This window comes from Triturus cristatus, chromosome 11, assembly GCF_964204655.1.
Source record: "Triturus cristatus chromosome 11, aTriCri1.1, whole genome shotgun sequence".
Classification (NCBI taxonomy): domain Eukaryota; kingdom Metazoa; phylum Chordata; class Amphibia; order Caudata; family Salamandridae; genus Triturus; species Triturus cristatus.
The window spans coordinates 29,496,572-29,523,856 of NC_140594.1; the positions used below are offsets into that span (position 1 = coordinate 29,496,572).

General features: G+C 44.7%; 1 protein-coding gene across 8 annotated transcripts in view; it reads right to left on the reverse strand.

Annotated features, from left to right (window-relative positions):
• RIMBP2 (RIMS binding protein 2) overlaps positions 1-27,285 on the reverse strand; it is a 1,529,140-nt gene that overhangs the window by 857,303 nt on the left and 644,552 nt on the right. For all 8 annotated transcript variants that reach the window (XM_085633657.1, XM_085633660.1, XM_085633661.1 and 5 more), the window contains exon 6: positions 23,127-23,264. In XM_085633657.1, the coding sequence (XP_085489783.1) occupies positions 23,127-23,264 (138 nt within the window). The remainder of the gene's footprint in view (positions 1-23,126; positions 23,265-27,285) is intronic.

Consider the following 27,285-nt stretch of genomic DNA (forward strand, 5'->3'; position numbering starts at 1 on the left):
CCCCACACACTACTATGCACGCCCATCATTTTTAGACTGAGGTCTAAAAGGAGAGGTCAGTTCATCCACATACCCTACTACGCACACCAATCATTTGGGACAGATGTCTCAGTGGAGAGGCTCGTCAATCCTCATACACCCTACTGCACACACCGTGGTCTAAGAGAGAGGTGTGAAAAGAGAGGCCAGTCCATCCACACAGCCCATACCTGTTTTCTGAGAGAGAGCTTAAAAAGGAGAGGGTAGACCCTCCTTATAGCTTAGTATGCAGAACTATCATGTGAGAGACAGTTGTCAGTGGAGAGGCTAGTCTCTCCCATATACTATTATTGTACTACAATTATGTTGCAATCTCACAAGAGACTTGTGAGAGTAGTGTGCAAGCTTCAGGGAATGAAGCTTGCAGTTTGGGGTTTGTTCGATCTCACGAGCCACGATTTGTTCGATCTCACTGCGCATGCCACGAGGTATTTCACCTTCCTGTGAGAGTCTCACAAGACCGTATGAGGAGAATTTTTAAAAAAGCCCACAGCTCAACCAATAGTAACCATTCTTAGTGCCTGATTGAAGAAATGCTGTGACTAGGTGCAGAAATAGAGAAAACTCAGTTTGTTCTCGGCGCTTTGTAGCAGAAGGACGTCTGTTTGAGTTGTGCTCAGCGGAAGTGAATTTATGTGGAGCTAAAAGAGACTGGTGTTTTCATCTGCTTTAAAGAAAGAACTTCAAGTTCAAGTATTTAATCATTTATTTTACATACTTTGTTGTGAACTATCAGTAAGTGTACTACGTAATATTGGTAAACTTATTCTACACCATGCTTACGAAGTGAAAAGCTGTTTGGGGAGGTGTCGATGTGTTAATATAGCTCTTGAGAGGTTCACATTATAATGTTGAGCAAGGTTTGCAGATTGTGTTATGAAATTAAGTTTTAAGTTTCAGTTTAAGTTTATTCCAATTAGCACGATTAATTAAAATCATAGCAAACATTACAATAAATAAATCACCTGTAGTTGAAAAGCAGTATCTTGCAGGTTACAAAATATACTAATGACACATAAAAAATATACACAATCACATGATTAATAAGATAAAAGCTAAAAACCCCATTCATAATAGCAGCAATGAGAGGTCATTTATCATGCAGCAAGATATAATTAATAGGACAAAATACACATTATCACAAAATTAAGAATATGACAGCTAAAAGACCCTTTCGTAATAACAGCCACAGGAGATTGCAGGAAAGCAAAAAAATGTACAATAAAAGTGTGAGTGCTAAACAGAGCCTACAGAGGCAAGAGGACTCTTTGCCTGTATAGACCAGAATTAAAGTGCAAGGCATACAGGTTCCAACTAACAATAAGGTCGCCCAATCCATCTGGAGGGGACTGTGCCCAAAATAGTGTTAAGGGCTTTGCTCTCAAGTAACATTTTTAAGCACTGGAGAGGTGTTTCTCATAAACTTAATAAATCTTGTCATCAATTGACATGAGTCGCCTTTCAGGCGTGCAATTACATCTGTTCTGCAAGAAGATAATAATGTCTGATTGAGGTTAAAAAAGGACACAAACATAAAACGTGTAGAAGTGTCTCCTGCTTATAAGCACAGCCCCTACATGAAACGTCCAAGGTGCAGTCAAACTGCGGTACCTGCATGCTTTGAGTGGTATGAGGCCAAACCTCAAGCGCATTACTTAGGACTTCGCTGTGTAGTTTATAGGAAGTGGCAGGTCCTCCGGAGGCGGTAATGGTCAGCGTGCTTCTTGATGCTAATAGGGCATAAATCCTCATGAGCGGACTAGAGCCTCGCGTGCTTCATCAGTGCTTTTGCCAGACTTCAAAAGGTCTCTCGCAGCCAGATGATCTGGGGCTACCTGTTTAAGCTTGTGGGTATCAGATTGCGGATCCTGTGTGATGTCCCACAAGAGTTTTGTCAATGACCTCTACTCAGCTAGCGCAAGCGTGGAGCACATGGATGAGAAACTGGCAAACACTGCATCATTTTGTAGAACCAAGTAAAACTAATGAAGTGTTTCAACTGTATGTACTTGGAAGTTAAGGAAGTACTGTTTCATAAATTAATAAAACAAAAAATATAATAATGAAAGCGCTACTGTTCTAATTAACCTCATTGTATATATATTTCAGCCCTATGAGATGTTTGAGTGGTGATATTGACATTTTAGAGTGAAATAGTGCGGTGAGTGTTAGCAAAGGTGTGTCAAGATGCTTGTGTTACTTTAGAAACTGTTATGGAAGCAGAGTTCATGGCAAGTTCTAATTTAATTGCAAACATATGATAATAGACTGGTTGAGGGTGTGGCAGTTTTCAGGAAAAAGGAATAAGAAGTTACTGGTGCACTAGATATACATATGTGGTTGTAGGTGAAAGATGTAGTAAAGCTTAGAGAATATAGTGATGTATCACTGGTATAAATTATTGATCAATATGTAACATATCTTTTTTGTTATGTTGTATATTTTAGGAGGAAGATGGAAATTTGTTTCTGATTCAATAATTTTCAGCTTACAAAAGCAGCACAAAAAGAGACTTGTTAACACAAGCAGGATTGTTGAGCTGTTCAACAATAACTACATCTTGAAGAACAATGCTTTCAGGTTGGAAGGATGCGGCAGTGATTTAACAGTTGTGCAGTTCAGCAGCACAAGCTAACTCCGCATGAGCTAGGCTTTGTGAACTGTAATTTATAGATATGATGCTTTGCTGAAACATTCTTGCCACATAGCCTGCTAATATCTACCTGAAACTGAAGACTCTTTGGTAACCTAAGGTGGCTAAAAGACTGGAAAAGAAGGGCTACATGAATCAAAATCCAGTAGGCAAATAAAGCTAAAATGGGGGAGACATTTGCGCCTGCAGATTAGTGTCAAAAAAGTGATAAGTTATATAGTTGTTTTTTTGTTTGTTTAATAGTTGTTCATATAGTTTTGAAATATATTTGTTGTAGTATTGTATTGTTGTTAAATTGTTTTGTTGTAGTAAAAAGTTTTAAGTTACTTTTGATTTCTTTGTTTAATATTTATTATAGATTTAAATTGTACTATAGTATTGCATTGCTCGCTAAAACTGGCAGTTCCATCTTCATGGACTGTAAATATGCTGCTGTATGTATAAGTATCTCTACGGTAGTATGCACATCATGTATCCTACAAAGACTTGGTAATGGGAAAGCCAATTATTTTGTTATGCAGCTATGATGAGTTGTCATGCAATAGTGAGGTGTCAGTAGAGAGATCCATCTTCTGATACAAGAGAGCGGTCTAGACGCAGAGAGCAGTACGTCTTCATACTCTAATACACACTCCTATCAGGTGCTCTGCACATAGTATTACATATGACTATCGCCACTGGGAGATGTCTGAAAGAGAGGTGAGTATGTCCTCACAATCAAATATGGGCACCAGTTGTGCAAGACACAGTTTTCAACACAGACGATACTCCATTTCATACTCTAGTATGGACATCCATGTCTATGAAGTGAGGTATGTGCAGAGAGAGCAGCCTCTACCCACGGCCTACTTTGCACATGTTACTCTGGGGAGATGTCTCAGCAGACAGGCGATTGTGTTTCCATACCATAGTCTCTATAGTTGGTATGCAAGACAGACTTCTCAGCAGAGAGGTAATTTCATCCTTACACCTTACTTATACATCTGCCATCCTGGGGAGAGCTGTGACCACAGAGGTAAGGCCCTTTTCACACCCTAATTTGCACACACATCATCCAAAGCACAGGTCAGAGGAGAGGGGCAGTCTCTCCTGACACTGTCCTACAGATTCATCTTGCAAGAGAGAGATCTGTGAGCAAACAGGGCAGTTCCTCCCCACAGCCTACTATGCACATGTCAGCAGGGGCAGAGGTATGAGCAGAGAAATACATTTTTCTGAAAGCCTACGACAGACACCTCCCACTCTGCTAAGATGTATTTGTAGACAGGTCACTACCTTTCCAGGCATCACTGTGTATCCCTGTTGCTCCAGGGAGGTGTGTTACCAGAGAGGCCACTGCTTGCCTGCACCGTACTGCACATTCATGTTATTCTAGAGATAGGTCTTAGTGGCGGGGAGGATGTTTCCTTACACACTACTGTATATGCCTGTCGTGCTGGGGAGAGCCGTGACTGGTCATACAAATCCATTCCCATATCCTAATTTATATGGTTGTTTCTCTGGAGAGATGTCTCAGTGGAGAGGGCAGTTATGCTTGTTATGGACTCGTGAGATCTAACATGTGAGGTGAGTACCTACCACACCCTACTATGCATACTGCCGAGCCTGGGGAAAGGTGTAAGTGGGGAGGCAAAGTCTCTTTATACCCTACTCTGCACACCAAACCTAACCTTCATGCAAGGTCTCAGTGGAGAGACCAGTCTCTCCCCATAGTCTACCATACCCAGTTGTTAGGCTGTGGAGAGGTGTCAGTGAGATCCCAGTGTCTCCTTACACCATACTGTGCACAGATCTTTTAGAGAGTCTACTATCGCCCCTACATCCTACCAATGGGGACTATGGGCTAGACGTACGACACACCAATTTCCGACTTGCAAATTGGGATGTATACCAGTGTCTCAGACACTGTTTGCGATTGCTAATGCGGTCGCAAATTGCTTTCCTCTTGAATATTAATGAGGCAGGCACAATTTGCGACCCCATTAGGAATGGCTAGCACCCCCAGGGATGGTGGCCTGCTGGGGTCAGCAGACCACCATGTCTGGGACTACTTTTAAATAAAGCAGTCTTTTTTTTTATATGCAACCCGTTTTCCTTAAAGGAAAACAGGATGCATTTAAAAAAGAAAAATGACACTTTTCACTTTCAAGTTTTTAAGGGCAGGCAGTGGTCCCTGGGATCACTGCCTGCTCTTAAAAATATTTTCTCACATAATCACAAAGAGAAAGGGGTTCCCTGGGGACCCATTCCCATTTGCGAGTGGTTACCACCTACTTGAAATAGGTGGTAAACTGAGAGTGTTTTGCGGCCGCAAATGTGGTTGCAAACAATTTTACATGGCATGGTGACTCGCTATTAGGAAGGGAAGCCCCTTCCTAATAGCGGGAGTAGCAAATGCTATTTTGAGAGTCAGTGACTCATAAAATATCATTTGCACATGCCATTACCCGTTTTTTGCAGTTGCAAACAGGAGGATCTCCTGTTTGCAGCCGCAAAAAAGGGTTGTACATCTGGCCTGAAATGACATTTGTACTGTAATGAAAGAAATCTTGCAAAACTCTTCCATTATCATAATGTAGTGGGGTACAGAAAATCTTGATGCAAGGTGTTACCGAAGAGACTGTCTCTGCCCACACCCTACTATACACACTTTAGCCCAGGGTGTTAGTGAAAAACTCTCTCCCTCCTCACACTCTACTATGCATTGCTGTTATACTGTGATAAGCAGCCGCGGTCCGTGCAGATAACAATGGAGGGGCCGGGTGGGGGGTGGCTTTCGAGGGACGATGATGAGGTAAAATTAAATAAATAATTAACTTTCCCTCTGCATCTTCCCTCGAAATCCACCCCACGCGGCCCCACAACCCCACCGTTGTTACCTGCACGGACTGCGGCTTGTGAGAAGCATCAGTGGAGACGCCACTTTCTCCCCACACCCTGGTAGTGGGGACTAAAAGGAATAAGTGTTGTAATGAAGAAAAGTGTACATTTTTCCTCAAAAACTTTTTACGATCTCGCAAGACTCTTGCAGGATTGTAAAAAAAAAACAAATAGTGGTGTACAGAAAATCTATCTCAAGAGAAAGTACAGAGGTTTGTGTGTTTGCACAATCTAATTCTCACACCCTACGATACAGGGCTATTTTGAAATAGATATAGCTTGAATGCCTGAGCTCGGGAGACTCTCGTGAGAGCTGGACAAATACACAAGTGAAGGCAGACATTTGTTTGTTCCCGCAAGACTCTCATGGGTGTCAGTTTTCCACAATAAAAGGGATTTATATAATGTTGGAATAGGGTGGTTCTGACAATAGCCTTTGAGTTAGTGCAAAATTCATTTTTATACTTTTCGCAACATGCCTATAGTTCTATTTTGTTCAAAATGACAGTAAAACACTTTAATTAACTTAATTCTAAATGTACGATTTCACAAGTGGTTCGCGAGAGACAAACAGGAAGTACAGCCCGTTGGAGTCCATGCAGGGGATTGTGCATTCAGCTCCCGCGAGGGTCTGGCAAGAGTGTTCACTTTAAACAAAATGTTAATACATTTCCAGCCATCTTTTATTCACCACTGCATTATAGATTAGCAATAAATAGTAACTGAAAATATGATATAGATCCATATGCATTAGATGACAATAAAATGTAAAACTTTATGATCTCACAAGTGTCCTGCAAACACCTTGTAATCCTCTTGTGAAAGTAATGACACCTCAGAAAACATATTGCTGTCTCAATATCAGAGTTCAAAGAACTGAGCAAAAAACTATTTCTTTTGAAGCATTTATCTGTTTAATTCTCACACACATTTCACAAAGACTTTGCAAACTATGAACCATATCCTGTTTTGTTACAATAAAAAAATATTCTTTTACTAAAATAATGTCTGAACACAACATACATCATACAGTCATTCTATCATACACTCACAAAAATAATACATTTACTTTAACAAAAAACCCTAGAAATTTACTGAAAATACCAAGGTTAAAGTGACCTTATAGGTAGGTGTAATAAAAGTATCTCTTTTCATTTAAAAAAACACAACCTTCGAAATTCACTGAAAAAACCAAAGCTTAAAGTAACGTTACAGTTAGATGAATTTCTCAGTGACAACATTAACATTTTGAATGAAAACAACCCACAGAGATTCAGCAGTTATAGTCAGTAGCACTAACTATAACTTACGTCTCCACCATGCACTGCTTATGACCTCACATATGACATCACTCACAACATGTTCTATGATATCGACTATGACATCACTGATGATATCTCAAATGACATCATTGATGACATCACTGATGATGTCATCCAAACTTAGTTTTCCCACATATTGCTGTGTAAATTGCTATGGATTTACTTGCAGCATAGTCCATACTAACACTCAACCACACATAATTGGGAAACCCTCATTGAGTACGGTGTTCAATCTTTATGCAACTGATCAGAGAAAGCCAAAATAGAGAATGCCATTTCCAAAACAAATGCCTTACTAGAGACAGCTTTTATCTATAACAAAACCCTGACAAACGCTGAACCCACATTAAGAAATACAGTTGATATCAGTAGAGAACTAAGGACTATAAACAGTGTTTACTCTATGGAGAGAGTTCATTCTATACCACACTGTTTGCAAACCCTGTAACTCTCAGGAAAAATACACCACAGTGTATTCAAAAGAATCCATTAAGAACATTTGTAGAAAAATACACTATTTGATCAAAATGACCAAGAACTGAGGGTGCTAAAGATCAAAATACCTAAGCAAACACAAAGAGATGATGGAAGGAGCGCTGACACTTTTCAGACACTCACCCCCAGTCACAGATCTGGGTTGAATCCATCATCGTACTTTAGCTCACTTTGCCACGCCAGTTCAGACCAGGCAATAGGCAAATCAATCCTGACCATGTGCCTCATGGGTACAGTCCAGCCCGAACTGCCAAGCCAGGTCTTCTGTGGACTGGAAACAAGCATCCTGGGACCGGTTTCAGGGTAACAACTCTCAACAGCCAGGCTAGCTTGAATCCAGTGACAAAGTGAGCAAGGGGCCCACGTCTGGGCATACCCTGCCAACTTAGGGTGAACAAAGCAAATACAAGGCGATGATGGACGGAGCACTGAAACTTTCCAGACACTCACCCCCAGTCACAGATCTGGGTTGAATCCATCATCGTTCTTTAGCTCACTTTGCCACCCCAGTTCAGACCCAGCTATATGCAAATCAGTCTTGACCCTGTGCCTCATGGGAACAGTCCAGCCCAAACTGCCAAGCCAGGTCTTCCCTGGACCCGAAACAAACATCCTGGGACCGGTTTTGGGGTAACACCTCTCATCAGCCAGGCGAGCTTGAAACCAGTGGCAAAGTGAGCGAGGGACCCACGTCTGGGCATACCCTGCCAACTTAGGGCAAACAAAGCAAACACAAGGAGATAATGGACGAAGCACCAAACCTTTTAAAACACTCATCCCCAATCACAGATCTGGGTTGAATCCATCATCATTCTTTAGCTCACTTGGCCACCCCAGTTCAAACCTGGCCATATGCAAATCAGTTTTGACCCTGTGCCTCATGGGAACAGTCCAGTCTGAACTACCAAGCCAGGTCTTCCCAAAGAAACCAGTTCTAGGATGCTTGTTTCTGGTCCAAGGAAGACCTGGCATGGACAATAGCATATAATGTACAGAAATAGGCACTTGAAATCCTATAAGTGATGTTTATATAGATGACTTACAATTTTGATCTAATTCCTTTTTTCCTTCTTTGATTTCCTAGAACGACGTGGTGGACCCTCAACACACACGGGCCATCATCGTTGTGGCCACCTTGATGTCTGGCTGACCAGTATTTTTTGTTTTTATAACACTGCAAACATAGTGACTATCATTTTGGGTCCTTATGAATGCCTTGCAACCCCTTCTGGGGACCACTCAGGGGCAGAAACATGTTGACTATTGAGAGGGGTAGATATGGTTTACAACCCCAGTCCTCTTTTTAGATCTATCCCAGTGGACCTAAGGAATAACGTTATTTTGTCCCTCTGGAGGTAGTTTTAACCGTCACCACGCTGTATTTTCACTTGCACTCTGTCCCTCACTGACATCATTCCATCGCTCATCCAAACACCTCAGCTCCTTCTGACGAGGGGAGTTTTAGCCCACACCATGGACTTCACAGTCCGGGTGTGAAGAGGGGACCCAATGATGAAGCATGTCACCCTCGGGGGAGTGAGGGTTTTCGTCCCAATGCAGGATTTCTCCCTTTTCAGCAAGTCCATCACACACACGCTCATCAACATACAGAGCAGTTTTTGGCTATAAACTAGCCGTTAGCCTGATTGTTGTGACAATACCAGGCGTACTTCAGTGTGAGTTGCATGATAGAGCGGGAGCAGCACGCACCTGGTTGGGCCAATCCCTAGATCCCCTGTGTGAATATCACCCTGTGAAGCAAGCCTGCAGCAGTGGAAGACCACTGGGTGCCCCCAATAGGAAGGAAGCCCTCCAAGTGATGAGGGGAGACCCTGAAGCACAGATACCACTACTGGTCTATCCCAGGCGCTGCCCCTTTAAGGGGAGCCTGCGCTACCCCCAACTGTTCAGCAAATTAATGCCTTACAAGCCAGATCAATATTGAATTTCTTTTTAATGTGAGTGGCCTGCACTGGCTGATGCATTAACAACTGAGAGAGAAGCGGGGGCGGTGGGCACTTCTATTAGCAAGAGACAATCTCCAGAGCTGAATCTAATCCTATATTCCTGCCGCGAAGTGCCCTTTGCAAGCTACCTAGCAGTGGTACTACGCGTTTGAGCCACGGCTAAAAGGATACCAGGGAAAGACTGCAAGTGAGCCAAGAAAGAGATTGCCAGGGAAAGATACAAGTGAGCCACGACTTAAATACTGTCTGTAAGAGACAGTAAGTGAGCCAAGACGTAAAGACAGTCTGGGAAAGACTGCAAGTGAGCTAACAATTAAATACTGCCTGTAAAAGGATGCAAGCGAGCCAAGACTTAAACACAGGCTGGGGAAAGAATACAAGCTAGCCAAGACTTAAAGACTGCCTGAGAAAGGCTGCAAGTGAGACAAGGATTAAAGACTACGATGGAAAGACAGCAAGTGAGACAAGACTTAGAAACTGCCTGGAAATAACTGCAAGACAGCCAAGACTTAAAGGGTGCATGAGAAGGACTGCAAGCAAGCCAAAAAATAAAGACTACCTGGGCCAGTCTGCAAAGAAGCCAATACTTAAAAGCTGCTTGGGAAGACCTTAAAGAAGCAAGTCTCAAAGGCGACTAGGGATAGACAGCAAGCAATTCAAAACTTAAAGACTGCCTGGAAACGACTGCACACAAGCCTGGACTTAAATAGTGCATTGGAAAACTGCAAAAGAGCCAAGACTTAAATACTGCCTGGAAATGACAGCAAGTACAACAAGACTTAAAAACACCCTAGAAAGACTATAAGCCAGCAAGGCTCACAGGCTACCAGAGAGAGAATGCAAGCAGGCCATGGCTCAAGGACTCCCTACAAAGCCTCCAAGACAGGAAAGACTTAAAGAGTGCCCGTGAAAGGGCCCCCACTTAGTTTAGAAGTGCATCCCTGTCGTCAGGTGTATGCCCGCCCTCTATCAAACCAAGTTTTTAGAGGGCGAGGACTGGTCAATGATGAAGCAAGACACCAGGTGGCGTGGGAGACCAGTCTTTCACTTTTAGTGAGATGCCTGCACTCACAAACTAACACTTTAGCGCCTCGGTCTCTTAACTGGGAGCGGCCCCATTTGTGCTAAACAAGACTTAAAGACTACCTAGAATTGGCTGAAAGTACACCAAGACTGAAAAACTGCCCAGGAAGACTGCAAGCGAGCAAGGATAAAAGGCGACCAGGGGAAGACTGCAAATGAGGCAAGGCTCAACGATTGCCTTGAAAGACTGCAAGCGAGCCAAGACTTAAAGATTACCTGCAAGCGTGCCAATACCTAAAGGCTGCCTGGAAGAGTCTGCTAGCAAGCCTAGAATTGAAACCTGCCTGGAAAGGACGTTAAGCAAGGCAAGAGTTAAAGCATGTTTGGAAACCGCTACAATGGGGTCAATAGTTATAGACTGTATGGAAAAGAGCGTAAGCAAGCCAAGACTTAAAAACTGCCTAGGGAGAACTGTGCATACGCTAAGATTTGAAGACTAACTGGGTAATACCGTAAGTGAGCAAATACTTAAATAATGCCTGGAAAAGACTGCAAGCGAGCCAAGAAACTGCTAGGAAAAGAAGTAAACAAGCCAAGACTTGAAGACTGACAGGGAAAGAATGCAAGGCAAAGCTCAAAGACACCCTGAAAAGACGGCAAGACTTAAAGATTGCCTTGGGAAGACTGCAAGCAAGCCAAGATATAAAGACTGCATCTTGGAAGATTGCAAGTGAGCTAAGACTTCAGTACTGCCTGGATGTATGATGTTACAACGCATGCTTTTACAACGCATGCTGTTACAACGAATTTTTTACAACGCAAATGCTGTGACAACGCAAGTCTTTACAACGCAAGTCTTTACATCGACTTGCAGTAGATGGCGTGCTAACATTAAAAAAGGGTAATTTACTATTCTAACTCCAGTCCACGTTGCAGTAGGGAAGGTGTTTGGATAGTGTCACGAGGCGAGCCGGGACACCGGATTGCATGGGGCGGACTGGTGGGAGGTGCCGGAGGTCACGGACAGTGTTGTTTATGATTCACAGGAAGACGACTGGAGAGTGACAGCCGTGGAAGAAACATCCTCAGAGGTCTTCCCCTTTAACTGGGATCAGCTCCCTGGTGCGCACGCCCACAACTGTGACGTAGTCGACGAACCTCCAATAAGATCGGAGCCAGACGGACCCGTAGTGTGTGGCTACACCGGAGCGGAAGCAGGAGAGCGAAGGAGAACGGAGCCGAGAGAGACTACAACAACGGAGAGGTCGGAGACGAGAGAGGCTACAGCGACAGGGACGTCGGAGATACGAGAGCCTACGTCGAAGGAGAAGTCGGAGAAGGGAGGACTCCGCACCCACGTTTCGCCGAGCCGCGCCCACGGAGGAGCGTGGCTGACCCAGGTGCGTGAACGTTTTACGGGCTGGGTCGGGAGGAGGGAGAAGGCTGAAAAAGAACCTAAATGCCTCTCGCCGCCGCACCTGTAAATACTTAAGCACTTGGTCCTTTCTACCCCCCCCCTCTCACTTGCACTACCTTTCCTGAGCACCCCGGTCGTACTGAGTGTAGGAGATTGACACGAGAGCACCGGAGTGTACCCTTCACGTCCTGGGCCCCGTTTTGTCCTTTAACTTAACCACCCTACTGACCAGAGTCTTTGTTGGTTTTGTCTCCCCTCTATCGGTGAGGTCGACATCGGGAGTCCTCTGACGTTCACCACCGGGACCCGTCCTTTGGCCACGCCCCGCCTAGACGAACTGGAAAGCCGACCCCTTGGGGAAGAGACACCAGAACCTGGATAAACAGCACAAAATCATACTTCCGCAAATAAAACCCTCTCTAACTAGACGCCGTGTCCTGAGTCGTCTGTCCGAACCGTCCACAGTGGTCGAGAAGGCGGGCAGTGACCCGACCATCTGTACGGTGAAGATGGACGCCTTGATTCAACATATGATCAAAGGACAAGAGAAGTTAGAATGGGCGGTGGAACGACAAATGACCTCCGCTTCCGCGGATCGTGAGGTGTTCAAAAACACAATATCAGCCCAGATTGAAGGACTACAAAAAGCGATAACTGAACCTCAGGCAGGTGTTGTACGGGAACCCAGGGGTCCTAGCCACTCTACCCCTTCCGGGCTGTCCCTACAGAAATACATTCCCGGCGAGGAGCCTGATGCCTTCCTCACTAACTTCGAGAGGGTGGCCCGTGCATGTAGTTGGCCCCTGGAAAAATGGCCTTTCTTCCTGGCTCCGCTCCTGATAGGTGAAGCCCAGGCGGCTTATCAGGTGGCTAACGCCAATGGGGATACACCTTATGGGACCATTAAGGGTATCATATTGGATCATCTGGGACTGGATGCAGAGGCCTATAGGGTGCGATTCCGGAAGGAAAAAGGGGCTCCCGGGGAAAATCCCAAAACTCTCTTCCTCCGGCTCAAAATGGCGGCCGATAAATGGTTGACACCCGGAGTTAGTTCCAAGGAGGAGATCATGGAAAAGATCTACTTGGAACAATATCTCGAGGCCCTACCGTATCACACCCAAAGGTGGCTGAAGCAACATAGCCACCTGACCATACAACAGGCAGTAGAAATGGCTACCACCTTTTCCAGAGCGCAACCTAAGGGATTCGGAACAGAAGGGGAAAAGACTCGTAGTAGTCCCTACCGAATGGAACGGAGACCGAAACCCCTGGAGCCGCCGAAGAACCGACAGCTACGGCTCGAAATGCCCGGGTTGAAGGGTCCACAATGCTTCGAGTGCGGGGAGTGGGGTCACATAGCCCGGGTGTGCCAAAAAAAGAGACCAACGGAAGAACCGATGGAGGTGGGGTACATACCCAAGTCCATTCTCTATACGGCGGAGTTGGGGACGGCATTCCACGTGAGTGTGCAGGTAAACGGTAACCCCCTAAAGGCCCTCTTAGACTCCGGCTGCAAGCAATCAGTGATCCAAGGAACATGGGTTTCTCCTAAACAACTAGTCCCCGAGGCAACAGTGCACATTAGGTGTGTGCATGGTGATGTAAAGCCTTACCCAGTTGCTGTTATCCCCCTCGTACATCCAGGGAAGGGGTGGAAAACACACATAAGGGTGGGGGTTATGGACAACCTTCCCGAAGACCTCATTATAGGCACCGACAACCCCGATTTTCTGGAGATGTTCCGACGGGTCCTCCATACCCCAGGGCAGGGCAGACTAAAAAGCGAAGGGCAGTCCCCACCATCATCAGCCTTACTAACCCCCGAACCTTGGCTTACTGACCGTAGTTTTAAATTCGCCCAAGCAAATGACGCTACTCTATACAATGCATGGGAACAGGCCCACAGCTCAGTAGATATAGAGTCTCCGGGGTACCCCAGATTCATCATTAAGTCAGGGCTCTTATACAGACAGGCATCTCCATCAGACACCCACCAGCTACTGGTGCCTATTCCCTTTAGGGAACAGATAATGTTCTTTTCCCATGCTCATCTTCTGGCAGGACACACCGGGACAGAAAAGACAACCCAAACCATACTTCGTCATTTTTACTGGCCAGGGATATACCAGGACGTTAAAAACCATTGTCAGGCGTGTGAGATTTGCCAGAGAAGGAACACCCGCAGGCCGCCGGGTGTCCCCTTACAGCCCCTACCCATAATAGGGACTCCATTTGAGAGGGTTGGGATGGATCTCATCGGCCCTCTACCACGGAAAAAAAAAGGCCACCTATACGTGTTGGTGATAGTGGATTACGCCACTCGCTTCCCCGAGGCTTTTCCCTTAAGGACCCCCAACACTCGAAACATCGCCAACTGTTTCTTGGAGCTGTTTTCCAGAGTGGGGTTCCCAAAAGAAATATTGACGGATCAGGGAACCCCTTTCATCTCTCGACTCATGAAAGAGGTATGTCGCATACTGGATCTACGCCACATCCGTACGTCTGTTTACCACCCCCAGACGGACGGACTTGTCGAGCGGTATAACGGCACTCTGAAGAACACGCTCAAGAAAATGCTGGAGGTGGAAGGACCAGAGTGGGACAGGCTATTACCTTTGGCCTTATACGTCATCCGAAGCCAGGTACAGAGTAGCCTCGGATGCTCTGCCTTCGAGCTGTTGTACGGACGTAGACCTCGCAGTCTCCTAGAGATGACCAAGGAGGCCTGGGAAAAGGAGGAGATGCTGGATACAAGAGAGATGTTAGAGTATACCCAAACCTTAAAAACGAAACTCGGGAAACTCAGAGATTTGGCGTATTCAAACCTGGCCAACAGTCAAGAAAAACAAGCCGCCTGTTACAACCGAGGGAAGAAGTGGCGGACCTTGACAGTGAACGATTGGGCCCTGGTCTTACTTCCCAACAGCATGAACAAATTGAAGAATGAATGGAAAGGTCCATTCCGCGTCGTTGAAGCCATTGGGAAAACAACCTACAAGTTGCAGCTGTCACCCAGTCGGACTCAGGTGTATCATATGAACATGTTGAAAAAGTGGATAGGACCTCCTCCGAAGACAGCCTCTCTATCCCTTCCCACCCAGGGAAAAGAAGGGGATACTTTACAACAGCTCCCAATCAGCGACAAATTAAACCCAAAGGAGAAGACGGAGCTCATGGAGGTCCTACAAACCCACGCTCCCATTTTTTCGGACCTACCGGGTCGCACCCATCTCGCTGAACATAAAATAGAGACCACCCCGGGAAAGGTCATCAAACTACGTCCTTATAGGATTCCTGCGGCAAGAAGACAAGCAGTACAACAGGAAATTCAGGAGATGCTACGATTGGGTGTGGTAAGACCCTCCAGGAGTGAATGGTCCTCACCCATAGTGATGGTACCTAAACCCGATGGCAGCATAAGATTCTGCATGGACTTCCGGGCACTGAACAATATCTCCTCATTCGACGCCTATCCCATTCCGCACATCGATGAGCTGATCGAGAAACTCGGAAATGCCAGGTACATCTCGACCATCGACCTAACGAAAGGGTACTGGCAAGTACCCTTAAGAGAGGAGGATCGGAAAAAAACGGCGTTCTCGACACCCGATGGCTTGTTTGAGTTTACGGTGCTACCCTTCGGGTTGCATGGCGCCCCGGCCACCTTTCAGAGGCTCATGAATACCGTCCTGCAAGATTACCAGTCCTTTTCGTCGGCCTACCTAGACGACATTGTGATATTCAGCCCGGACTGGAACACACATCTCAAACATCTACACACCATCTTTGTGGCTCTACGAAACGTCGGTCTACATATCAATGCCAAAAAGTCCCGGATGGCGTTCCACAAAGTGAAGTATTTAGGGTACGTCTTAGGTCATGGCCTTATAGCCCCACAAAGCGAGAAGGTTAAAGCAATCACGAACACCCCCTTCCCTTCTACAAAAAAGGAGATGAGAGCCTTTCTGGGGTTGATAGGGTATTATCGGCGCTTTATACCCAACTTTGCTGAAGTCGCTAGCCCTCTCACAGATACCCTGCAGAAACATGTACGCCCCCAGATCTTCCACCGACCCACCACCCAGATGGTACAGGCCTTCGACTCACTGAAACAGACCATCACCTCGAGTCCCGTGTTAGCATCCCCTGACTTCTCTCGCCCCTTTATTTTACACACCGATGCGTCGGATCACGGGGTGGGAGCAGTGTTATCTCAGGAAACGGAGGAGGGGGTAGAGCACCCAGTGGTTTTTATCAGCAGGAAACTATTCCCTAGGGAGGTTCGGTACCCCACCATTGAACGCGAATGTCTGGCGATCAAGTGGGCTACCGACAAGTTGCGTTACTACTTGGAGGGCCGTCCCTTCCTCCTCTATTCTGACCATGCACCCCTCCAGTGTATGAGCCGGAACCTCTCCAACAATCCCAGGGTTCTCCGTTGGTTTCTATCCCTCCAGCCCTTTACCTTTACTTTGAGACATCGAAAGGGGAAGGAAAACGCTAGTGCGGACTACTTGTCCCGGACCTTCCCTCTCCCCGATCGGGAGAATCCGGTGGTGGAGGAGTGTCACGAGGCGAGCCGGGACACCGGATTGCATGGGGCGGACTGGTGGGAGGTGCCGGAGGTCACGGACAGTGTTGTTTATGATTCACAGGAAGACGACTGGAGAGTGACAGCCGTGGAAGAAACATCCTCAGAGGTCTTCCCCTTTAACTGGGATCAGCTCCCTGGTGCGCACGCCCACAACTGTGACGTAGTCGACGAACCTCCAATAAGATCGGAGCCAGACGGACCCGTAGTGTGTGGCTACACCGGAGCGGAAGCAGGAGAGCGAAGGAGAACGGAGCCGAGAGAGACTACAACAACGGAGAGGTCGGAGACGAGAGAGGCTACAGCGACAGGGACGTCGGAGATACGAGAGCCTACGTCGAAGGAGAAGTCGGAGAAGGGAGGACTCCGCACCCACGTTTCGCCGAGCCGCGCCCACGGAGGAGCGTGGCTGACCCAGGTGCGTGAACGTTTTACGGGCTGGGTCGGGAGGAGGGAGAAGGCTGAAAAAGAACCTAAATGCCTCTCGCCGCCGCACCTGTAAATACTTAAGCACTTGGTCCTTTCTACCCCCCCCCCCTCACTTGCACTACCTTTCCTGAGCACCCCGGTCGTACTGAGTGTAGGAGATTGACACGAGAGCACCGGAGTGTACCCTTCACGTCCTGGGCCCCGTTTTGTCCTTTAACTTAACCACCCTACTGACCAGAGTCTTTGTTGGTTTTGTCTCCCCTCTATCGGTGAGGTCGACATCGGGAGTCCTCTGACGTTCACCACCGGGACCCGTCCTTTGGCCACGCCCCGCCTAGACGAACTGGAAAGCCGACCCCTTGGGGAAGAGACACCAGAACCTGGATAAACAGCACAAAATCATACTTCCGCAAATAAAACCCTCTCTAACTAGACGCCGTGTCCTGAGTCGTCTGTCCGAACCGTCCACAGATAGTAAACTACACTATTTTTAATGTTAGCACGCCATCTAGTGCAAGTCGATGTAAAGACTTGCGTTGTAATGGCATGCGTTGTCACAGCATTTGCGTTGTTACAGTTTCGTTGTAATGGCAGTGGGTTGTAAAAGTTGCGTTGTAATGGTTGTTCCCCGTACTGCCTACAATAAACTAAAAGTGCACCAAGACTTGAGAACTGCTTTGGAAGGCTGCAAGTGAGCAAGGGTCAAAGGCAACCAGGGAAAGGCTGCAAATGAGGCAAGACTTAAAGATTGCCTAAAAAGACTGCAAGACATTCAAGACTTAAAGATTACCTGGCAAAGACTGCAAGCGAGCCAAGACTTAAAGACTTCCTTGGAAGAGAGCAAGGGAGCAAAGACTTAAAGATTGTCTGGAAAGACCGCAAGCCAGCCAAGAGTTAAATCCTGCCTGAAAAAAGTTTACGAGGAAGCCAATACTTAAAGACTGCCTGGAAAAGACTGCAAGTGCGCCAAGACTTAAAAACTGCCTGGAAAGGACTGTAAGCAAGATAAGAGGCAAACATTGCCTGGAAAAGACAGAAATGGGGCTAATACTTAAAGACTGCCTGGAAAAGACTGTAAGCAAGCCAAGACTTAAAATCTGCCTAGGAAGAACTGTATGCAAGATAAGAGGTAAACATTGCCTGGAAAAGACAGAAATGGGGCTAATACTTAAAGACTGCCTGGAAAAGACTGGAAGCAAGCCAAGACTTAAAATCTGCCTAGGAAGAACTGTATGCTTGCCAAGAATGAAAGACTGCTTGGGCAAGACTGCAAGTGTGTCAAGAAACTGCTTAAAAAAAGTAAACGAAGCAAGACTTAAAGATTGACAGGGAAAGATAGCAAGCAAGACAGACCTCACATAGTGCCTGAAAAAGACTGCAAGCAAGTCAAGGCTTAAAGAATTCCGGGGAAAGACGGCAAGCAAGTCTACTTCAAAGGTTGTTAGAACAACAGTGATAGCCAGTCAAGACTCAACCAATATTCGCGAAATAAGGTTGGCGAGCCAATACGTGCAGACTGCTAGAGTAACAATACAACCGAAGCAGATTCAAAGGTGCTACCGGTAGCACTGCGAGCGAACCAAGACTCGAAAACTACAAGGATAAGACTGCAAGCTTAGCAAGACGCTCAGACCACTGCAGCAACAATGCCACAAAACAAGAGGAAAAATAGAAATGACAAGAGAAGGCAACCAAGCAAATCACGACTCAAAGGCTAGCAGGAAAAACACTCTGAGCAAGTCAAGACGCACAGACTACTTGGGTTAACATTGAAGCACACCAAAACCTGAAGGCTAGCATACACGCTGCAAGGGAGCCGGCACTTAAACACTACCATGGTTGTACGGCACGGCGGCCACGGCTCATAGACTGCCAGAGTAACAATGCAAGAGATGCAACAGTTAGGCTTCAAAGCTATGAGTTCCAGGCTCACTCTGCTAGCCAGCCAAAGCTCCAGTGAATAGCAGTGCACCTCTACGCCGATTGTTCTAAGTTCCCATCCTTCCCACCCTTCCTGAGGTCAAGCCCACCGGTTCACGACAGACCTTTAAACCTCCCATTCTGTTAGCACTCCGCAAACACATTCAACCACTAGCTATTCAGTAGCAGCAAGCATACTTACACCAGTGGTAGTGTTTCCAGCAGTTAGAATACCTTAGCTAACCCATGCTCCGCACACCTACAGTGTCTCCTTCCCCGACCTTCCTAGGTAGTCCTAGGAAAACTGATTTTAACCTTCACTAAGAACCACTCTCCCGCTTCCTAAATAATGTACTCTACTACGACCAACTTCACCCACATGCCAACCCTGTTTCTCTCCACCCACAACACCCATCCCTATACACCTCATTTTCCTTCAACACCTCCATAGCTAACCTCAAAGTCTTGGTCACCACCTTTCCCAGTTTGGGATCGCGGGACCTATGTTCATCTGGGTTTCTCCTCATCTATCCAAAGCCAAATGAGTGCAAGAACCCCACCCAATCCCCCCCCCAACAGAATTGCCTTCTCCTTGGCACACAATCTATTTTCTGTTGATTCTCCTCAACCCAACTACAAGAGCAAGTGTTAGACTGCTACCTCACTCTTAACTGTGATTGGATCTGGCCTGTCTGAGGCTTAAACCACCGAACCCGCAAATCATTGTCGTTCCCCATTCAATGGCTCTCTGCTCTGCACGAGCTTGAGTTGCGGTTACCTCTACCCCATTACGTTGACGTCTACCATTCATTTCACTGTACTCACTTTGACAAACAATGCATCTATCCCATTGCACCAACGTGCACTGCTTCCGCAGTGGCTTATTATGTTACCATCACTTTGACCATTGGCTTTATACGCAAACAAAACTGTAAAAGTAAATTCTTAAGCAGTTATTATTGTAAAGGTCCTGAAAATGTTAGTACCTAATGGTAAGTAATTCTTTCCATGAAGCCAAGCTATCTAGAGCTTCTCAGGCAGTTCATCTAAAAAATAAACCCCAGCAGGTCTACATGAAACATGATCTGTTTATTTATATTCACGCATCATTTTATTCCCTTTCAAAATACATTGCTCTTTACATGAGTATAAGGTATCTCTTATAAAATGCCCGATGCATTTGCCTTTATTGTGCTCCACCAGGGACTCAAGAGCTCTTCTGTAAGACCAAAGCCACAATCATCAAAAAACACTTGTGGATTCACAAACTCAGATAAGTGCCTTCAAGAACAAACATGTCTACTTCAAAGTTTTCACACAAAATAGTCACTGCTTCCTGATATTTCATCAGAAGTCAGCACTTTTCTTTCATTTCGCATTTACTCACGCCACTATCCGCTTTATACGTCGCATTGATTAAAAGTATTAATTTTCCTTCAGCAATCCTTTTAGTAGATAGGCAATTCTTCATCGTACCAAAACGTAGTAACTCTTCTAGTTCTATTGTAGATCTATACACCGGTTGCTAATCTAACCATTTATTTAACAGTCTGGGCAGAACAGTAGCAAACGATTCAATCCATTATGTTTCTCATTTCAATTTTGCATCAACAGGAGCAGTTGCATCTATTCTCACACTCCTCCACAATACAACTACAAACCTCACACTCCTCCACAACACAACTACAAACCTCACACTCCTCTACAGCACAACTACAAACCTCACACTCCTCCACAATACAACTACAAACCTCACACTCCTCCACAGCACAACTACAAACCTCACACTCCTCCACAACACAACTACAAACCTCACACTCCTCCACAATACAACTACAAACCTCACACTCCTCCACAGCACAACTACAAACCTCACACTCCTCCACAATACAACTACAAACCTCACACTCCTCCACAACACAACTACAAACCTCACACTCCTCCACAACACAACTACAAACCTCACACTCCTCCACAACACAACTACAAACCTCACACTCCTCTACAGCACAACTACAAACCTCACACTCCTCCACAATACAACTACAAACCTCACACTCCTCCACAGCACAACTACAAACCTCACACTCCTCCACAACACAACTACAAACCTCACACTCCTCCACAATACAACTACAAACCTCACACTCCTCCACAACACAACTACAAACCTCACACTCCTCCACAGCACAACTACAAACCTCACACTCCTCCACAGCACAACTACAAACCTCACACTCCTCCACAACACAACTACAAACCTCACACTCCTCCACAACACAACTACAAACCTCACACTCCTCCACAATACAACTACAAACCTCACACTCCTCCACAGCACAACTACAAACCTCACACTCCTCCACAACACAACTACAAACCTCACACTCCTCTACAGCACAACTACAAACCTCACACTCCTCCACAACACAACTACAAACCTCACACTCCTCCACAATACAACTACAAACCTCACACTCCTCCACAGCACAACTACAAACCTCACACTCCTCCACAACACAACTACAAACCTCACACTCCTCCACAATACAACTACAAACCTCACACTCCTCCACAGCACAACTACAAACCTCACACTCCTCTACAGCACAACTACAAACCTCACACTCCTCCACAATACAACTACAAACCTCACACTCCTCCACAGCACAACTACAAACCTCACACTCCTCCACAACACAACTACAAACCTCACACTCCTCTACAGCACAACTACAAACCTCACACTCCTCCACAACACAACTACAAACCTCACACTCCTCTACAGCACAACTACAAACCTCACACTCCTCCACAACACAACTACAAACCTCACACTCCTCTACAGCACAACTACAAACCTCACACTCCTCCACAATACAACTACAAACCTCACACTCCTCCACAGCACAACTACAAACCTCACACTCCTCCACAATACAACTACAAACCTCACACTCCTCCACAGCACAACTACAAACCTCACACTCCTCCACAATACAACTACAAACCTCACACTCCTCCACAACACAACTACAAACCTCACACTCCTCCACAACACAACTACAAACCTCACACTCCTCCACAACACAACTACAAACCTCACACTCCTCTACAGCACAACTACAAACCTCACACTCCTCCACAATACAACTACAAACCTCACACTCCTCCACAGCACAACTACAAACCTCACACTCCTCCACAACACAACTACAAACCTCACACTCCTCGACAATACAACTACAAACCTCACACTCCTCCACAGCACAACTACAAACCTCACACTCCTCCACAATACAACTACAAACCTCACACTCCTCCACAACACAACTACAAACCTCACACTCCTCCACAACACAACTACAAACCTCACACTCCTCCACAACACAACTACAACCCTCACACTCCTCTACAGCACAACTACAAACCTCACACTCCTCCACAATACAACTACAAACCTCACACTCCTCCACAGCACAACTACAAACCTCACACTCCTCCACAGCACAACTACAAACCTCACACTCCTCCACAACACAACTACAAACCTCACACTCCTCCACAACACAACTACAAACCTCACACTCCTCCACAGCACAACTACAAACCTCACACTCCTCCACAACACAACTACAAACCTCACACTCCTCCACAATACAACTACAAACCTCACACTCCTCCACAACACAACTACAAACCTCACACTCCTCCACAACACAACTACAAACCTCACACTCCTCTACAGCACAACTACAAACCTCACACTCCTCCACAATACAACTACAAACCTCACACTCCTCCACAGCACAACTACAAACCTCACACTCCTCCACAGCACAACTACAAACCTCACACTCCTCCACAACACAACTACAAACCTCACACTCCTCCACAACACAACTACAAACCTCACACTCCTCCACAGCACAACTACAAACCTCACACTCCTCCACAATACAACTACAAACCTCACACTCCTCCACAATACAACTACAAACCTCACACTCCTCCACAACACAACTACAAACCTCACACTCCTCCACAACACAACTACAAACCTCACACTACTCCACAACACAACTACAAACCTCACACTCCTCCACAATACAACTACAAACCTCACACTCCTCCACAATGCAACTACAAACCTCACACTCCTCCACAATACAGCTACAAACCTCACACTCCTCCACAATATATCATGCTCAGGCTGAGCAGCCTTGTTGGAAGTACATCTTTGAGCCTGACCCACCTAAGCAAGACCTCATGCAAGTGACATTCATCAACGCACTCCAGAAGGGCACCCGGAAATGCTTACCGCGTGGCGCAGACACCAGAGGTGCAATAACATGCAGTAATGTAGCTCATCAAAGAGTGCACTTACCAGAAAGGCGCAGTGTGGCCTTGCATGTCCGAGCCAAGTGACATCTGATTTCAATGCTGCTGCTTTGTCCTCTAAAAACGGGGTGCCATTGAAGGGTTTCTGCGGCACTGCCAGGTGCCAGGGGTTACCATCGCGAATCTAAGGAAGAGAGGAGAGGAAAGTGTGTATTTATTGCACGGAGAATAGGACACATCAACACCACCTCAACGAATGCAACTCATTGGGATGGGAAAATAGAAGGGAACCCCAACTAAATGTGTGTGAAATAAGTCCAAACTAAGCACTGGCCCTTCTGTAGATGACCCCATTGAAGATAGGGTGCAGCATGCAGCACACCAAGACACCTTGTGTACCATGATATTTATTTGTAAGTTTTTCCACTTCCCACCACAAGGGGCGTCAGTGAACCTCACTGCAGTGGCAGTTGAGCACAGGAAACAAACACTAGCAAAGCCAATAGGTGTCGCTTTTTAAGTGTTAAGGCAATAGTTGAGTGACTTTGAGTTTCTTGTCTCCTTCCTTCCCATAATGAATCAATACCTTGAGCTACGACAATATAGGAGCTTATAGTACGGCTGAAGAGACGTCATCAGCAGGATTAAACTGTACCATCAAAGAAGACTGCTATGAAAAGAATTCAGAACAAGGAGTTTGTGTTATAAGCTGTGCACTTAAAAGGGATGCACTGCAAAATATTGCATATTGCACATAGATACTTTTGAAATAGGAATTACTTTCATTGCATCCTTAAGAAAGCTTTTGCGCCTGAACATCTTTGTGAAGGATAAAAGCCATGAATCCAACAGCATATTCTTTTGACAGAAAAGTAAAACAAATGAACGTTAGAGAACAGCTCTGTGTCTTTAGGACAAGCTAAGGCATCCAAACAGCAAACACTTCCTAAACAAAAAGCCATAAGCCAGCAATCAATTAATCATTGTTTCAGCAAAGTAAACACATCAAAGAACAAACTCTGACTCTCAATTAAAAGCTACACTGCACACCACTTCTTCAGTGAGATAAAAGGACTCATGAATAGCCCATCACCGGATCCAGCTGGAACACAAATAGTACACTGTACCCACCATGAAATGCCATGGGCTTGACGACACCCCATCCAATCAATGGTAACCACGAAAACACATAAAAAGTGATGGCCGATGTGGGCTGACCCAAAGCCCGCGTCCTCTCCCTACTTCTTACTGCGTTTTTTTTAACAATTGAGGATATGAGGTCTTCCAAACAGCTGAAGCTGTCGTACCTGGACCTAAAGAAGTTTCAACAACAACATTCAAAAATTGTTCCTCTTTCCTCAGGGAAACAGATGTTGGCTCCAGTTTATATTCTGGTGTGCTAGAAGGCATCATTAACTGTATCTTTGCTTGTTGCTAGGTGAATCCAGTGAGATGACTTTGTTAAATAACACTAGATGTGTTTCCATGAGGTTGGAGGAGAAGTGTGTTAAGGAAATGCACTGAAAAATGAATTTTTGACAGCCAATTATTATTTGAGATGTAGAGCACTATCAATAAACTGGCAGTATGTGAAAGAGCATTATTTTATTACTACTCACTCACTACAAAATGCTATTCCATAACCTAAATGTGGAGACCTCCGTCCTCGCCATCCCTATCTTTTCGGTGTGAAGATCTCTGCCATGCTAATCGAAAGGTTACTGCAGGTGGGATTTTCCCCAAAAATTATCCTTTAAGAGATACTGGGCTAGATGTCCACCCCTACCAATTTGCGAGTCGCAAATTGCATCGTTATGCAACTTGCAATTTGCGACTCGCAAATTGGAATGTACGACAGTGTCTCAGACACTGTTTGCGATTCCTAATGGGGTCGCAAATTGCATGCCTCATTAATATTAATGAGGCAGTTGCAAATTGCGACCCCATTAGGAATGGCCGGTACTCACAGGGCTGGTGGCCTGCTAGGATGCATTTAAAAATGAAACGTTTCTGTTTAATTTTTTAAGGGCAGGCAGTGGTCCCTGGGACCACTGTCTGCTCGTACAAAATATTTTCGCATCCATTCACAAAGGTTTGCAAGTGGCTTACCACCTACTTGAAGTAGGTGGTAAACGGCAAGTATTTTGCGGCCGCAAATGCAGTCGCAAAACAATGGTACATTCCATTGTGACTCGCTATTAGGAAGGGACGCTCCTTCTTAATAGAGAGTCAAAAACGCTATTTTGCAAGTCACAGACTCGCAAAATAGCGTTTGTACATGCCAGGACCCTTTATGCGGTTGCAAACGGGCCGATTTGCCGTTTGCGACTGCAAAAATCGGTTGTACAACTGGCCCACTATATTTAAATGAAATAAATATATGTAAATTAATTAATTATTTAATATACATTTAACTTAAGGAGTTAATGTACTGTAACATTTTATTTTAATTTATTTATTTATTACATTTAGTATATTTTAGTATAAGAATAAATATTTTAAATTATTTTGCATTTATCATTTATATAAAATTGTTGCTTTTTTAAAGAATAATAAACGTTAGATTTTCCTTAAAGTTTCCGATAGTGAACACTCTGCACAGCGCTAGAGATCTTCACCTACATTAAAAAACTTACAAGTAATGGGGCCGATTCACAGAACTAATCTGAGATAAAATCCTAAACTTACTACTTTTGGTATTCACAGAAGGCATTTAGTAGTAGTAAAGTTAGGACTCCGAACTTTACTACTACTAAACTGAGATAAAATCCTAAATTTACTACTTTTGGTATTCACAGAAGGCATTTAGGAGTAGTAAAGTTAGGACTCCGAACTTTACTACTACTAAACAGATAAAATCCTAAACTTACTACTTTTGGTATTCACAGAAGGCATTTAGTAGTAGTGAAGTTAGGACTCCGAACTTTACTACTATTAAACTGAGATAAAATCCTAAACTTACTACTTTGGGTATTCACAGAAGGCATAGTAGTAGTAAAGTTAGGACTCCGAACTTTACTACTACTAAACAGATAAAATTCTAAACTTACTACTTTTGGTATTCACAGAAGGCATTTAGTAGAAGTAAAGTTAGGGCTCCGAACTTTACTACTAGTAAACAGATAACATCCTAAACTTGCTAATTTTGGTATTCACAGAAGGTATTTAGTAGTAGTAAAGTTAGGACTCCGAACTTTACTACTACTAAACAGATAAAATCCTAAACTTACGACTTTTGGTATTCACAGAAGGCATTTAGTAGTAAAGTTAGGACTCCGAACTTTACTACTACTAAACTGAAATAAAATCCTAAACTTACTACTTTTGGTATTCACAGAAGGCATTTAGTAGCAGTAAAGTTAGGACTCTGAACTTTACTACTACTAAACAGATAAAATCCTAAACTTACTACTTTTGGTATTTACAGAAGGCATTTAGCAGTAGTACATTTAGGACTCCGAACTTTACTACTACTAAACAGATAAAATCCTAAACTTACTACTTTTGGTATTTACAGAAGGCATTTAGCAGTAGTAAAGTTAGGATTCCGAACTTTACTACTACTAAACTGATACAAAGTCCTAAACTTAATACTTTTGGTATTCACAGAAGGCATTTATTAGTAGTAAAGTTAGGACTCCGAACTTTACTACTACTAAACTGAGATAAAATCCTAAATTTACTACTTTTGGTATTCACAGAAGGCATTTAGGAGTAGTAAAGTTAGGACTCCGAACTTTACTACTACTAAACAGATAAAATCCTAAACTTACTACTTTTGGTATTCACAGAAGGCATTTAGTAGTAGTGAAGTTAGGACTCCGAACTTTACTACTATTAAACTGAGATAAAATCCTAAACTTACTACTTTGGGTATTCACAGAAGGCATAGTAGTAGTAAAGTTAGGACTCCGAACTTTACTACTACTAAACAGATAAAATTCTAAACTTACTACTTTTGGTATTCACAGAAGGCATTTAGTAGAAGTAAAGTTAGGGCTCCGAACTTTACTACTAGTAAACAGATAACATCCTAAACTTGCTAATTTTGGTATTCACAGAAGGTATTTAGTAGTAGTAAAGTTAGGACTCCGAACTTTACTACTACTAAACAGATAAAATCCTAAACTTACGACTTTTGGTATTCACAGAAGGCATTTAGTAGTAAAGTTAGGACTCCGAACTTTACTACTACTAAACTGAAA